At 41.1% G+C, this 16,075-nt stretch overlaps 1 protein-coding gene across 2 annotated transcripts in view; it reads left to right on the top strand.

Annotated features, from left to right (window-relative positions):
• The window catches only part of LOC115476692 (androgen-induced gene 1 protein-like), a 46,722-nt gene that overhangs the window by 16,009 nt on the left and 14,638 nt on the right, over nt 1-16,075 (top strand). Inside the window, exons 3-6 of one of the 2 annotated variants that reach the window (XM_030213216.1) lie at nt 8,790-8,891; nt 9,573-9,688; nt 11,065-11,216; nt 13,953-14,025. In XM_030213216.1, the coding sequence (XP_030069076.1) occupies nt 8,790-8,891; nt 9,573-9,688; nt 11,065-11,216; nt 13,953-14,025 (443 nt within the window). The remainder of the gene's footprint in view (nt 1-8,789; nt 8,892-9,572; nt 9,689-11,064; nt 11,217-13,952; nt 14,026-16,075) is intronic. The other variant, XM_030213217.1, reaches the window with a different exon arrangement.

The following is a 16,075-nucleotide window of genomic DNA, read 5'->3' on the forward strand; positions in this document are numbered from 1 at the left end:
TGGGCAATATAGAACAGTCTAAAGGCTTTCGGAGATCGTCTGATAAATCAAATTATCCTAATTCAAACAGACAATCAGGTTGCAGTGTATTACATGGTATTCCCCAGGGTTCTCCCATCTCACCACTTCTGTACAACTTATATATGAGTTTCCTAGGACCTATTTCATTTCATCCAAGAGAGCTCATATTACTACTACTATTTAGCATTTCTATAGCGCTACAAGGCATACGCAGCGCTGCACAAACATATTATCTTGGTTCTGGTTGTTCAAGATGCTGAGTCCATTCCTAGGATTATTAATAATTGTATTGATGATAAAATTATTAAATGCTCTGCTTCTGCACGACTTAACATGAATACTGATTAAACAAAAATCTTATGGTTTGGCATAAATTTGCTATTCCGAAGTTTATATTTAACAATGAAAGGTTTCAGCTTAACGTTGAGAGAGTTTCTGAATTCTTAAGTATGTTTTTGGGTTTTTCGCTGACAGTGGAACAAACCTCAGTCAATAATTTAGTTTGGAAAACTTATTTTAAACTAAAACAACTTCACCTGTTGTGGCCATATTTTTTGCAGGATCATTTTAGAATTATTGTTCAATTATCGATTTTAGCTTTGCTGGATTATGGAAATACTTTATATTTGGGAATAACTTCAAAATTGACTACTAAGATTCAGTTAATTCAATACTCACCAGCTAGATTGATATATTGTAAGTCAAAAATAGATCATGTTACATTTTTGCTGGTGGAATTTTACTGGCTGCCAGTGCAGGCCTGGGTTAATTTCAAGGTGCTTTGTTTGGTATTCAAGATTTTAGAAGGTTATTGCCCAGAGGGATTATCTCAATTAGTTAAATTGTTAATCTCCACTATAGAATCTAGGAGTTGTACTTACCTGTTTTTGACTTTTCCAACTAGTTTAAAGCATTTTTCTCTCATTCTTTCTTAAATCTTGCTGTGCCGCATTTATGGAACAATCTTCCTCTTGAAATTCATTCTTCGAGAGTTACTTTTCTTTTTGTAAGTTGTTGAAGATCTTCAATTCTTTTAAAAGTGGTTGGGTTTGTGATATTTTTTTTTTGTATATCCTGATAAACTGTATCAGTTTTTCTCTTTGTATCCAGCTTTGAATCTCAATTGAGGGAGTTGGCGGATTATAAGTCCATTATAACATAACGTAAACAAGCAGAGGGTACATGCTTATATACACTTTGTGTCAGGAAGCAGTGGGCTCTAACTTACAACATGGTACTCAGAGCCACATATCTAGCAAGCAAGAAAAGACAATTGTCTGGCAGACAGGCTGAGCAGGATCATGCAACCACATGAGTGTTCTCTCAGTATGGGTGTAGCACACGAAATCTTTCGAGCTTGGAGCACTCCCTCGGTAGATCTCTTTGCCATTCACCTAAATAACAAAATCCCTTATTGTGCTCCAGACTCAGGTCACAGGACAGACTAGAGTCATCTGCATTAGGGAAAGAGTCTTCTGTATGTTTATCCTCCCGTTCCTCTAGTAGGGAAGACATTGTTGAAACTCAAGCAATCTTAATAGCACCATACTGGCCGAGGCAAACCTGGTTCCCTCTACTTTTGGAGTTGTCTTCCAAAGATCCACAGAGAGTGGACTGTTTTACGACCCTCATAATGCAGAACGAGGGGACTCTTCTGAATCCCGACCTCCAGACCCTGACCCTCATGGCCTGGATGTTGAGAGTGCAGAGCTCACCTCCTTGCACCTGCCTGAGGGTGTCTCCAGGATTTTGCTGGCTTCCAGGAAATATTCCACTAAGAAGTGTTATTCTTTTGAATGAAGAAGTTTTGCCGTGTAGTGTGAGGGTAAGGCCCTAGATCTGCTTTTAGAGAAAAACTGTTTGAGTACCTCATAAGTCCATAAGTGTTGCCATACTGGAACAGACTGAAGGTCCATCAAGCCCAGCATCCTGTTTCCAACAGTGGCCAATCCAGGTTACAAGAACCTGGCAAGATCCCAAAAGAGTACAATACATTTTATGCTGCTTATCCAAGCAGTGGATTTTCCCCAAGTCCATCTCAATAGCTTATGGGCTTTTCTTTTAGGAAGCTATCCAAACCTTTTTTAAACCTCGCTAAACTAACTGCTTTTACGACATTCTCTGGTAACGAATTCCAGAGTTTAATTGTTTTAAATTTACTAATTTGTAGCTTTATTGTGTGCCCCCTAGTCCTAGTATTTTTTGAAAAGAGTAAACAAGTGATTCACGTCTACCTGTTCCACTCCACTCATTATTTTATAGACATCTATCATATCTCCCCAGCCGGTTTTTCTCCAAGTTAAAGTGCCCTAGGCGCTTTAGCTTTTCCTTATAGGGAAGTCATCCCATCCCCTTTATCATTTTCGTTGCCCTTCTATGTATCTTTTCTAATTCCACTATATCTTTTTTGAGGTGCAGTGACCAGACTTGCACACAGTATTCGAGTTGCAGTCACACCATGGAGCAATACAAAGGTATCACGTAACTATTGTTCAGGTTCCTCTTTCTACATGCATCACTTTGCACTTGCTCACATTAAACGTCATCTGCCATTTGGATGCCTAGTCTCCCAGTCTCGTAAGGTCCTCTTGTAATTTTGCACAATCCTCTTGAGATCTCCTACACCTCTATGAGTCTGGTTTAAAAACCAACTCTCTAATTAGTGCTTGTGAAGGACATGCTCATCTCTGTACAGCCTCTAGTTGTTCGCTTTATGAGAGGTTTGATGTTGATAAAGCGTCCTCTTGGAATCTCAGTGTCATCCTCATCGAACTGATGAAAGCTCCTTTTGAGCCACTAGACTCCTGTTGGTTCACAGTTCACCTTTATTAATAAATTGCAAATAATAAAATATCTAAGCAGTTCATAAATCAAAATTATGGTTGGAAATAGTGGGTAGAAACAAAAGGTAAAATTAAGTTACATGGGGGATTTAATAAAATCCAAGGGAGGAATAGAAGTAATTAAAATTAAACTAGGGAGGAACAAGAGGCAGGAAAGGGAAAGTGAAAAGAAGACAAATTGACATGAGTGTGCAGGGGATAAACTCGCTGTGAAGGGTGGTGAACAAGGAGATTTGTGCTTACTGAAGAGCAGAGGTAATGCTTTAGTGAAAAGGTGAGCTTTAAGAACAGCTTTAAATCTTAGAAGCGAGAGTTCAGTTCGGATGTGTAAAGGGATATCAGTCCATAGGGTGGGTGAAACAACTGAGAATGAGGTGGTTGTTGCAAGATGATGTGAATGCATCTGAAATGAGAGTACTGCTAAAAGATGCTTTTGGGAGGAGCATAAAGTACGTGTTAGGGAATAAGGTATGAGATGTTTGAATAAGAAGAGTGGGAGACCAGACTGAAGAATTTGGTCAGCTGAAATACCTGACCTGGAAGGTCCTGTTTGTGGTGGTGGTCACTTCAGCTCACAGAGTAAGTGAGCTCCAGGCCATAGCAGATGATCCACCTTATACTAAATTTCATCATTACAAGGTAATCCTCTACATGCATTCTAAGTTCCTTCGTAAGGTAGTGTTGGAGTTCTGCCTTAATCAGTCAGTCGTTCTACAACATTCTTCCCAAAACCACATGCCCATTCTGGTGAAAGTGCATTGCATACCTTAGACTGCAAGTGAGCCTTTTCCTTCTGTCTGGAGTGGGCTAAAGCCCATAGATAGTTCATCCAGCTTTTTGTTTCTTTTGAACCCAACAGGATGAGGACAGCAGTCAGTAAGCGCACTTTAGCCTGTTGACTAGCAGATTGAATTTCCTTCACTTATACACAGGCTGGGCTGATTCTGGAGGTTTATGTCACGGCTCATAATATCAGAGCCATGGCTGCATTGGGAGCCCACTTAAGGTCAGCGTCCATTGAGTAGATTTGCAAGACTGGAACATGGTCTTCAGTTCACACATTCACATCTCATTACTGCCTCGAGAAGGATACCTGACACGACAGGCGGTTTGGTCAGACAGTCCTGCAGAATTTGTTTAATGTCTAGAATCCAACTCCACCCTCCTAGGGCCCATTTTATTCAGTTCCAGGCTGCACCTCCATAAACAGTTTTCAATTTATTTTGAGGTTAATTGGTTCCTATTGGTTTCTATTCTGCTACTGTTGTTTTCGGTGAGCCTGGTAGCTAGGGATTCCCAGATGTAAGGGTACTATTGTCTTGCTTGTCCTTGGAAAAAGCAAAGTTACTTACCTATAGCAGGTGCTCTCTGAGGACAGCAGGACAGGTATCCTTACAGCCCTTCCACCTCCCATAGGAGATGAATTCTTACCCAGCTATTGTGCAACTTTCTTCAAATCAATCACCTTACTTTCTAATTCTTCCTACTTTCTTACTCATCTATATGTTACAACTTTGCCTTACCCCTCACTACCAGTTATAATGTTCTAGTACATATTGTGTTGTCATTGCAAGTAGTACACCATGCCATACTTTGTATTGTTGTTTGAAAATGTTTACTGCTGTAATTGCCTACTGCTCATGTTTGATCTGTTCTTACTGTACACCGCCTTGAGTGAATTCCTTCAAAAAGGCGGTAAATACATTCTAATAAATAAAATATATTATTGAGGGTCCTGCACTTGCACATTGGGCGAGAAGGCATTTGCACATGTGCTGTGGGGCCGCTGCCAAAAGCCTCTAAAAGAGAGCTGGGTAGCCTCCCGCACCGGGCTCTGTTGGGATGATGTCACCCAGATGTAAGGATACCTGTCCTGCTGTCTTCGGACAACACCTACTACAGGTAAGATATTTCGCTGTACATAAGACCCATGTACATTAAAATTTATAAAATTAAGATAATACTTGGTATTGTAGTGCAAGAGAGTGAGAAATAAACATGGCACTTGCAAGTGGCCACAATTTGTCTGAACCAAATATTGTTTGTTGGAGACTGTTTTAAAAATAACTTTTAGCATTTGGAGACAAGAGGGCTCATTTTCGAAAGAGAAAAAAGTGCAAAAAGTGTCATAAAACACCATTTGAATGTTTTTTTTCTCAAAATGTCCAAATCTGTATTTTTGAAACCTATTTTGCAGATGTTTATCTATGCAATTCATCTGCAGTGAGTCCAAATCACAAGGGGGTGTGTTGGGGGCATTCCAAAGGCGGGGTTAAGTTGTGCCTAACACTTGGATAATGGAACAAAACAAAAACATCCAGGACTAAAACCAAGATGTTTTGGTCTAGACCTGTTTTCAGAACGAATAAGGCACAAAAAAGGTGACTTAAATGACCAGATGACCACTGGAGGGAATCAGGACCCCCCCAATACCCCCCATTGGTCACTGACCCCCCACCTCCACCCCACAAAAGTGTGAATAAAAGTATGACTTACCAGCCTCTATGACAGCCTCAGATGTTAAACTCAGGTCTATTAGAGCAGCGTGCAGGTCCCTGAAGTAGTGTAGTGGGAGACCCAGGTCCCTATCTCCCTCTGCCTGTCACGCTTGTGGTGGAAACTGTGACCTTTCCCAAAGTCACCAGAACACTACTGTACCCACATATAGGTGGTGCACGCTTCACCCATAAGGGCTATTGTAGTGGTGTACAGTATGTTTTGGGTGGGGTTTGGAGGCTCAGGGAGACACGATCAGGGAGCAAAGGTGAAATGTGCACCTGGGAGCATTTTCTTAAAGTGCACAGAAGTGCCCTCTAGGGTGCCCCATTGTTCTTCTGGGATGTCCGGGGTAGAGAGTTGCATGGGGACAGAAATCCAAACTGTCTCTGCTGGAATCTAGCCTGTTCCTGCCGCAAGTAATTTCCTCTATCACAGCTCCTGGCCTGCCAAACCCTTGCAATGCTGTAGTCACCTTGACCCCACCCCAAGAAAACCAGATTCTATAAGCAGTAAAAATACTAGTAAAAGTAACATAAATCATTTTCCTCTGTACTCTGCTGAGACAGCAGATGTACAGATCAGCACAGGACCCAAAGCAGTCCAAATTCCAAAACAAGTAAAGTCAGAAAAAAAACAATTTATACCTAATTGTTCAACCACCCTTAGGATTCACCTTTGGGATTAAAAAGCAAAACCATGTGCATGTAAAGACTGGATAAACGAATTAAAACAAAGTTTAAAGTAAATGCTTTTACTATGTAATACTTGCAGGCTTATTTTCGAAAGAGAAGGGTGCCCATCTGTCGACACAAATTGGAAGATGGGCGTCCTCACAGGGTCGCCCAAATCAGCATAATCGAAAGCCGATTTTGGGCATCCTCAACTGCTTTCCATCGCGGGGACGACCAAAGTTCACAGGGGCGTGTCGGAAGCATAGCAAAGGCGGGACTGGGGCGTGCTTAACACATGGGCGTCCTCGGCCAATAATGGAAAAAAGAAGGGCGTCCCTGACGAACACTTGGACGACTTTACTTGGTCCTTTTTTTTTTTTATGACCAAGCCACAAAATGTGCCCTAAATGACCAGATGATCACTGGAGGGAATTGGGGATGACCTCCCCTTACTCCCCCAGTGGTCACTAACCCCCTCCCACCCTAAAAAAATATTTTAAAATATTTTTCCAACCTCTATGCTAGCCTCAAATATCATACCCAGCTCCATGACAGCAGTCTCTGGAGCAGTTTTAGTGGGTACTACAGTGCATTTCAGGCAGGTGTACCCAGGCCCGCCCCCCCTACCTTTTACACTTGTGGTGGTAAATGTGAGCCCTCCAAAACCCACCACAAACCCACTGTACCCACATGTAGGTGCCCCCCTTCATCCCTAAGGGCTATGGTAATGGTGTACAGTTGTGGGGAGTGGGTTTGGGGGGAGGGTTGGGGGGCTCAGCACACAAGGTAAGAGAGCTGTGCACTTAGGAGCTTTTTCTGAAGTCCACTGCAGTGCCCCCTGGGGTGCCCGGTTGGTGTCCTGGCATGTGAGGGGGGCCAGTGCATTATGAATGCTGGCTCCTCCCCTCTGAGATGGGTGTCCTCCATTATTGCCAAAAATCGGGGATGACCATCTCTTAGGTCGACCTAAATGTTGAGATTTGGGCGTCCCCAACCGTATTATGGAAACAAAAGATTGACGCCCATCTTGTTTCGATAATACGGGTTTCCCTGCCCCTTCGCGGGGACGTCCTGTGTGGACATCCTCAGGAAAACTTGGGCGCCCCGTTCGATTATGCCCCTCCATGTAGCAATAATGAAATAGTGATGGAATATTCACATAGCAAGCAGCCTGAGGCAACAGATTTATTTTCTACTGAACATAATTAACTTTGTATGAACTTGGTGGCTAGTGTGCTGAACTGGACAATGTTGGCACATTTAGACTGATGCTGGTCAAAACTTCTGCATGAAGGAAGCCCTTCCCTAATTATTCAGTATCTTTCTGTGAAAAAGTAGTAATATACCACTGCAATTCACAAAACAAAAGGAGCAAGTTCTCACATGCCATCTTTTTCTTTTGATGTAGGCACAGGAAAAAAAAAGATTTTAAATACTCCCAGGTTTCAACCTAATTCATGTTTAATGTGGGATATAAGTGTCATAAATAAGTAAATAGATAAATAGAAACTCTGAATGTTGAGCACCTGATTCTCATAACATGTGGTCTGTTTTACTGACTTTACCAGGAGAAAAAAAAACTCTGCACGAATATAACAGTGCTAGGGTGTCCCTATAACCAGCCCCCTCCAAAAGACAGACTGATTACGATTTATAACAAATTACTAGTCTACCTATGAAAAGTTATTCCATCATAGTTCCACTGTGTACATCTGTATGCTGCACAAGCCAGCATGTATAAAAATATAAGGGAGATTAAATAAAAATGCCACCAACAATAAAGAACGACAACGTGGATGCAGCAGCTGATAGGTTTGCTCGCTTTGTTTTGCGTGTACGGCAATGACGGCGGTGCAGGGAAGGGGAAACAGAGACTCGCCCTTTTTACCATCCCGCTTCCTGAATCCTCCAGCTGGCTTCTTCGGAGCAGGAAAGATCCCCGCTCTTTCCTGCCCTCTTCTTCGGCATTGATCCTCTCCTCTCTGCTTTTTTAAAATGGCTGCCGAGACGTCCAGCGGCAGCCTTGCAAGACTTATGTGGAAGTCTCACAAGGCCGCCCCAAAGAAGCCACTAGGGTACTTCGAGGTATGGGCTGGGAGGGCATCCTTCGCTCGGGGAGGGAAGGCACTTCTTCGGGGATCCCGCAGGAACTGGGTCCATCCCTAAGGGATTCTCGTGGACCCGGGTCCTTTCCTGTGGGATTCCTGCAGACATGGAGGGGGATCCTCACAGGATTCCTGCGGTACCCACTGGAACACCACTCCCGTGCAGCTCTGTAGTTCGGGGGATCAGTCTACTAAAATTCTGGCTCCTCCTACAACCCAATGACATGATTTTCTATGTTTAGCACTTATTTGGTTTTTGGGGTTTTTTTTTTTTTCGAAACCAGACCAGAAAACAAAATGTCCAAAGCACAAAACCTTGTTTGAAACACCATTTTTTTTTTTTTTTTTTTCGAAAATGGCCTTATTTCCTATTCAGATTTCGGATGTTTTGTGCAAAACGTCCAAAGTTGGACTTAGACGTCATATCGAAAATGCCCTCCACGGGTTTTTTTTCTTGTAATATAGGATTTTGGAAAAAAGGGGGACCCTTAAGTGTTTACTATCTGACAATAAAAAAGAGATATTTTTGGTGTTTTTAATATGGAAAAGGCTCTTGTGCAGTTTACTTACAAAGACAAGCCTATAAGCCTACAATTACTCATATTGTTTTCTTCAGTGTCATTATCTGTGGTTTTTTTTTCCTCCCTCAGTTTGTAGTTGCTTCTTTTTGGGGCATCTATGCTTATGACCGAGAACTTATTTACCCAACAAGATTGGATAAAGTTATTCCACTATGGCTGAATCATGCTATGGTTAGTATACATGTATCTTTATCTTAAGATAAGAGTAACTTGTATAGTCTTTTGATTTGTTTATCTCTGTGTATAAATAGACTTGCATAAAACTTGCTTTACAAATATCTTGTTCATCTTCTGGAATTCGGCAGTGCACATATGGTACAATCATAAGAGCAGATGATACACAGTCAAAGAGGAATTTTTGGATTAATTTATGATGACAAAGCTGCTAGAGAGAGATTATAGCAGTTTGCTAGGGCATAAGTTCTGTTTGTCCTGCAATGCTCTGTTCCTAAAAACCAACATTAAGCAAGCATAAATCAGTGCCATGATAATGTAAGCAAAGTTAGCATGGTTTATCCTCATGCTGCTGGAGGCTAAAGCAGTAAGAAGCAGAGCTAATTTTCATGGCTACTTGGGCTTCTGTGCTGTCCTTCAGCATTTAATATGAGTCCAGTTTAATGCCCTATCAGTTTCCTAGATGAGTTATGGTGGAAAAAGAAATGGTGCAAAACATTTGATCAGGAGAAGATGACGCAATGAAAACTCTTTTTAATGCAGCCCATCTTCCCTCTTTATATGCAGCATAATATAAACACCTATATCATGATTAAGTACGTTGCCTACCTTTGAACCAGGACACATTACAAGTTATACTGATCACCAACGTACTTTCTGGTGTGTTTTTCTCTTCAGCATACAGTTGTACTGCCACTCCTTCTCCTACAACTGATTACATGTTTTCATCAGTATCCTGGTAGGAAGAAGGGACTTCTGGGACTTGGAATTTTTTGCTTTGCCTACTTAATATGGTAAGAATTGGTTTGAAGCATACTGTGGGAGACTTAGGAACCCTTTCGCAATACTTAACCTAAACTACAGTCTTTTCTAGTACAGTATTGATTCTTAGTGTGCCATAAGGATTGTGTTCTGTTAAATAGATATAGAACTCTACTAAATAATTAATGTTATGCCATGTATGTTAATGATCCCGTGAAAATGCCACTGGCATTGTAAACTAAGGGGAACTTTTCCTAATCTGCATTAAGCAGCTGGTGTGGTTTCATTGCATAGTAGACATTTACCTTGGATTTTATATATGGTGCCCAGATTTGGGTGTGCTCCCGAGATGCACGTGCAACTTAATTAGTTAATGAGCTGTTAACCCTCAATAATTGGATGCTAACCAATTATAGACATCAATTGGCACCAATTAAGATTTACATGCACATCTGGCTTTGCACTGCTCTATAATGATGGGCACCTAAATCCCAGAAGTGTTCAACCCAAAAGGGGGCATGGCCATGGGAGGGGCATGGACAGGCCAGGGGCATTCCAAAAAGTTGCACACAGTGTTATAGGATAGTGGGTCTACACAACCAACTTGGGTACCAAGATTTACACCAGGTTTCAGCAGGCATAAGTCTGGCGCCCAGAGAATTGGTGCTAAGCGTTATTCTATAAAGGGTAAACGCCCTTAATAAAATAGTGCTTAGGGCAATTTATAGAATTCCTTCCTTAGCGTGGCCCCATACCAACAGCTACAGTGTATTAAAACCAGCACGGAACTACTGTTATAGAATTAATGCTGTGCACCCAAATGTTTGGCGCCTAACTGTGAGTGACCTTTCTTGAATTTACCCTTTAGTGCACGATAAGTGCAGTGCTACCGTGATAATGCTTCAATTTCCAGTCTCCAAGCCATGCCTCCTGACAGAAAGTCAGCACAAACCAAGTAAAGTACAGTTTAATGTGCAAAAACAGGCTAACTACTGCAAAACCCCTTAACGTGGTCATGCAGTGGCCTTGTATCTAGGAATTACATGCTTAATGCAGTTTAGTAAGAGGGCCTAAAAATATATACAATATGTGCAGTCAAGAGATTTCAGTGCAAAAAAGGCATTAAAAAAAGTGGAGGATCCAAGGCAGGCAAGGGAAGGTAAGAAAGTGACTGTTTTCCAGTACCACACCACTTTATCCAATATTTATCCAGTAAGCACAATTTTTTTTTTTTTTTGCATTTTTTAGGTCTTCTGATTCTAGGTTTTAAGCAATAAATTATAAAGCATAAACATTTCCAGTTGTAGGAAGTGCCAGATTGGCTCACCACTGTCTGCATTGAAATTTAATACCTGCTTGAGAGGAACATTCCATATTTTCTTGATGGCTCTGTCCTGCTTTTTTCAAGGATGTTATGGATAAAGTACATAGCAGGAATTTGGGTGTATCCATTTCTTGCAAAGATGGACAGCGTGGGCATGGTAGTTTTCGTTGTTGTCTCCATACTGATAATGACACATTTATACTTTCTTGGAGAGTTCCTGACCAAACTATTTTGGGGTAAGTGGTGTGAACAAATAATTGCACAAGGAATGAAATGTGTGGATTAGCTTCTTGAACAATCTGAAACAAAATATCCTTTTGTTAGTTATATTTTCCTGACCAGTAGCTACACCTGCCAGTTGAGCCCAAATTACCTGTCATGTTGGGCTGTCCTAGTCTCCAAAGTAATTGCATTCTCCTTTTATGTCTTCCCAACTTGTGTGCTCAGAATATAAACTGACAGAAAATATTTTTTTTTGTTTTCAATGTAACACAGTTACTTGACTGCACACCCATTGTCCAGTACTTAAGCATTTCCTGTTCACTAGCATGGATTGCCCATATAGTACATGTTGGTCCATGGGTAAAGTAGTTTGCTTGCCATGTTAGTCTACTTGAATACATATAAAGTTTAATAAATAATAAAATATAAGGCAATACTAAGCTAACACATTTCTTGACTAGCTTTCAAAATTTAGCCAAGAGAACACCCCTTTCATCTCGTCAGAGTAGAATAAATAATTTGCTATGTCTTGCTCATTTGTTTCTGACTGAGGAAGGGGTGTTGGATCCCCAAATCTAATCAAGAAAAGTATTAACTTAGATTTTAAAAAAGTATTGCGCTATAGTCTTGTTTATTTTTAATCATTTAACAGTTATTTCTGTATGTTGCTCAATGTCTGTGCTACATCTAGGCTTTAGGGTGCTCTTCTAGTAGATGTTTCTCTTACACAGATGCATATGTACTTAGAATCACTAGTAAATATAGATGCAAGCCTCGCTAAATGTACAACATACAAAACAAGCTCATCAATATATAAAGATCAAATCTGCACTCAAACGTGCATGAGATAAACACAAAGGAATCCGGTTTAGAAGGAATGGATCCACGGAATCTTAGCAGAGGTTAGGTGGTGACGCCGGTAATTGGGAAGCAAAACCAGTACTGGGCAGACTTCTACAGTCTACGCCCTGATCATGACTGAATAGATATGGATGGGATAGAGTGTAAATTTTAAGGGGTTTTGACGTTAGCTTCAGAACTTAGTACAAACAGAGTGCTGGGCAGACTTCTACGGTCTGTGCCCTGAGAATGGCAAGGACAAATCAAACTCGGGTATAAAGTATCACATACCATATAAAATGAGTTTATCTTGTTGGGCAGACTGGATGGACTGTACAGGTCTTTATCTGCCATCATTTACTATGTTGCTATGATGTATTGTGTACAATTTTTAGAGACCATCGGTATAACTAATTGACAAAATAGCGGCTACTACAGAATTTCTTAATTTTAGCCATTGGTTTTATGCCAGACTCAAAGTACGCTAAAATCAGCGTCAGTCAATAGAGACTGCACCCTATAAGGGTTATTTGTAATGACTACACTAATGGCCATTCCACATCATAGGTCTCTTTGAGTGTAATAAAAGTGTTCGTGTAATAACAGAGTTATTTCACAGTGTGGTTTTGGACACTTTAAGTTGGACTTTGTGATTAGTTTATTGACACAAGCGCTTTTATTACACTCAAAGAGACCTGTGATGTTGAATGGCTATTGGTGTAGCCATTGCAAATAAAGCTTACAGTGCGCAGTCACTGTCGGTGGATGCCGATTTTAGCATATTTTGAAACTGGCATAAAACCAAGGGCTAAAATTAAGCAGTTCTATAGTAGCTGCTTTTGTGAATTATTTATACTAATTATTTCTAAAAATCTTACACAATATATCAGACTGTAGTGCAGATTTGATCTTTATATATTGAGGAGCATGTTTTGTATGTGGTTCATGATTGCTCCTCACAGAAGATTGTAGAGTCTCTAAATATACAGCCAAGAAAGTTAGCACACCTTTTTCTTTGCATTAATTTTAATACTCTGACAAGACTTATAATTGAATAAAGGTTCACTGCTCGGACAATGTTATTGTTATCTTTTGTCTATGTGGCCAGGTAGACTAGAAAAATAATATTAACAGTTTGTAAAGTTTTGTTTTTGTTACATTTGTACCCCGCGCTTTCCCACTCATGGCAGGCTCAATGCGGCTTACATGGGGCAATGGAGGTCACTTTCCACGTGGGACAAAAACACGGTGGAGCTTTAAAAAAAAGAGTTAGTGGGTTTTTTCCCTATTTTTTTAAAATGTGCTAAAATGAAGAACTCAATGGGAGTTTTTTTCCCCTCTCAGAAGAAAGAATGGAAGAGAGCTAGACCTTCATCCAGGATTTTAGTGGCATTCAAGCTTTAAAAGTGGATTTGGAGGTTTGCTGTCATGGATTATTTTCAGGTTTTGATCTGTCATGTGAACAAAAATGTAAAAAATATATCTCAGATTTATGGGGATCAGATAAAGGCTCTTGTTATTTGCAGACATTTCTTTTAAGCACTGAGGTTGTCAACGATCTTGGGTGTTGATGATGACAGTATACAATATCACATTATGGCCCTGGTTTGAATAAACCATAGTGCAGTACAATATTTTCCTTCCTATGGCCTATTTTGAGCTACGTGCAGAAACACTGAAAACTGGATATAGTGTTCAAGGACTTGTAGTTTATACATAGCTACTTTTAAGAGGCTTCTTGAAAGGATATGTAAAAAATTATAAATTTAATCTACAGCCAATCTGAAGCCACCATCCGTAGTGTTTCCGTGTTATGGTGTGCTGGCATTGCACTTAAGCCTGCCCATGCTAACCACATGTACACAGGGCTTGCTTAGTTTTTTCTACTTCTCATAGGGCTTTTCTTACAGATCCTGGTGGAATTATGAGAATTGGAAAGATGAACAGCAAAGAAAATACTGAATTGGAGAGAGGTCAACACGAGTAAGGCTTTTGAAGTGGTGGCACCCTATGTTGCATTTGTTCTTTTTCTTTGGACAGTAATTGAGTCAGCTAGAAATCCAAGCATTAGCAATGGGATCCTTTGAATGCATGGTGCTGAGTTTGTCCTGCTGCATGTGGAGCATTATGTCCCGTCATGTACATGTTTAGAATACTCTGCTGCTGGTTACTGGAAGTTATATACTTGGTCTTATGCTTCTTGTTTCTCACATATGGGTGACATCATCCAACGGAACCCAGTGTTGACGCTACCTGACGTTTTGTAGCTTTAAGAAGCCTTTGACAGCATCCTACTGTACATATATAAGTGCCTTCTTGCACAACGTGAGCGCGTGGGACCAGCAGTCTTCATTTTTCCATGGAGCAGAGAGGTTACATCTAGTGAATTCTCAGTATTTCTGACTTTATTCTTCATTTTTTCATAGTACCTTCCCTTGTGTACTTATTTTTTCCTTTTTTTTATATATATATTTTTTCTCTTCTCCCTTGCCCCTATATTATTTTTAGTATTTTTCAACATATTTAAAGCTTCCTTCCTGTTTTTGTGGCTCCTGAGCTTTGCTTATGCCCAAGCACCGGACGGGGAATTTTTCTGTTTTTGCAAGGAAATTTTTTCATCTCTCACAGTTGAGCCATTTGATTTTGCAACGGTTATTTTTCCTTTGATGTCTCAAAAAATTCCCAGTGGTTTCAAGCTGTGCTCTAGGTGTAACAGAGTCATCTCTGGGACTGATCTCCATAGTTAGTGTCTGTCTTGCTTAGCCCTGCCAATAAAGCCTCTAATTGTGTTCTCTGTTTAAAAATGCAGAAAAAAAATCTCGAGCAGAGAGGCCTAGTGTGAGAAACTTTTTGGCATTTCTAAGACCAGTGCATCAGTGGCTGAAGGAGCTCCATTGGACACTAGGATGCACTGGCATCAATGAGGTCTCCACCTGCCTTGACATCAGGCACCGGTAGGGCCTGTCAGACTGCTCAGCATTGGATTCATAACAGAGGGGGTGTGCCTGAATTCAATTTTGTCCTTGTTGGCAGCAAGGGATTTCGATGTCATGCGTTGAGCAAAGACAAAGAAGCATCAACATCATTTTCCTTTGAAACATAGTGCCAGGATCCCTGGGTCATCGGCATCTCCAGTACCTGAGATGCATTGATGCCATGAAGGCCACTTCTCCTCTATGGAGTCGATACTGATTCACCAGTCCCCTGATCACTGGAACTAGACTTCCAATATGGCACTGGCATCTTTGCAAGCTGTCCCCGAACTGACACTAACCCTGCCTTTACTGATACCTGCTTCCAAGGAGTGGTTCCAGGCCATACTGCGGGAGGAATTTAAGCAGATCTTGGCCTAGCACAATGCCGAGACTCCAAGGGCGTCCATGGCTCTGTCCCAGCTGATCCTGGAGGCCCATTCCTTATCTATTGCCCATGCCTTCTCCTGAAGAGTTCTATGCTGAGTCTAATTCTGACCGCTCCTAGATGTCTGATGTAGAACCAAAGGGAATCTCAGAAGAGGCCTCCTTTGAACTGCCTTCAGACCCCTCCCCCACCACAGGAAAGGAGAAAGATACCTCCAGAGGAACTCTCCTTTGTTGGATTTTTACAGATGATTCCATTTCATTTGGAAATTGAGGATGAGTTCAGAGCTGCTATTTTGGACGTCCTTGATTATGAGGATTCCTCCTAAGGAGGCCCTGACAGTGCCTGTGCCTGACATCCTACAGCAAACACAGATGAAGAATTGGGAGACCCCTTTTTCTGTGCAGCCAGTTCCTATGAAGGCAGACTCTATGTATAGAGTTCAGAAGATTCCCACGTTTGAGAAGACCCAGATTCCCCACCACTCTAAGGTGGTCGAATTCGCTCTCAAGAAACCCAAGAGTTCTAGGACCTATGCCTCAGCATCCCAGGGCAACATGTTGGAATCTTTTGGGAAGAAGGTTTTCCAAGCCTCTATGCTTGTGTCCCACATTGAGGCTATTTTGGCCTCTACAAGGTGTTAATTTTGGCCCTGTATATCCAAAGAGTTAAA

Source organism: Microcaecilia unicolor, chromosome 8, assembly GCF_901765095.1.
Source record: "Microcaecilia unicolor chromosome 8, aMicUni1.1, whole genome shotgun sequence".
Taxonomy (NCBI): domain Eukaryota; kingdom Metazoa; phylum Chordata; class Amphibia; order Gymnophiona; family Siphonopidae; genus Microcaecilia; species Microcaecilia unicolor.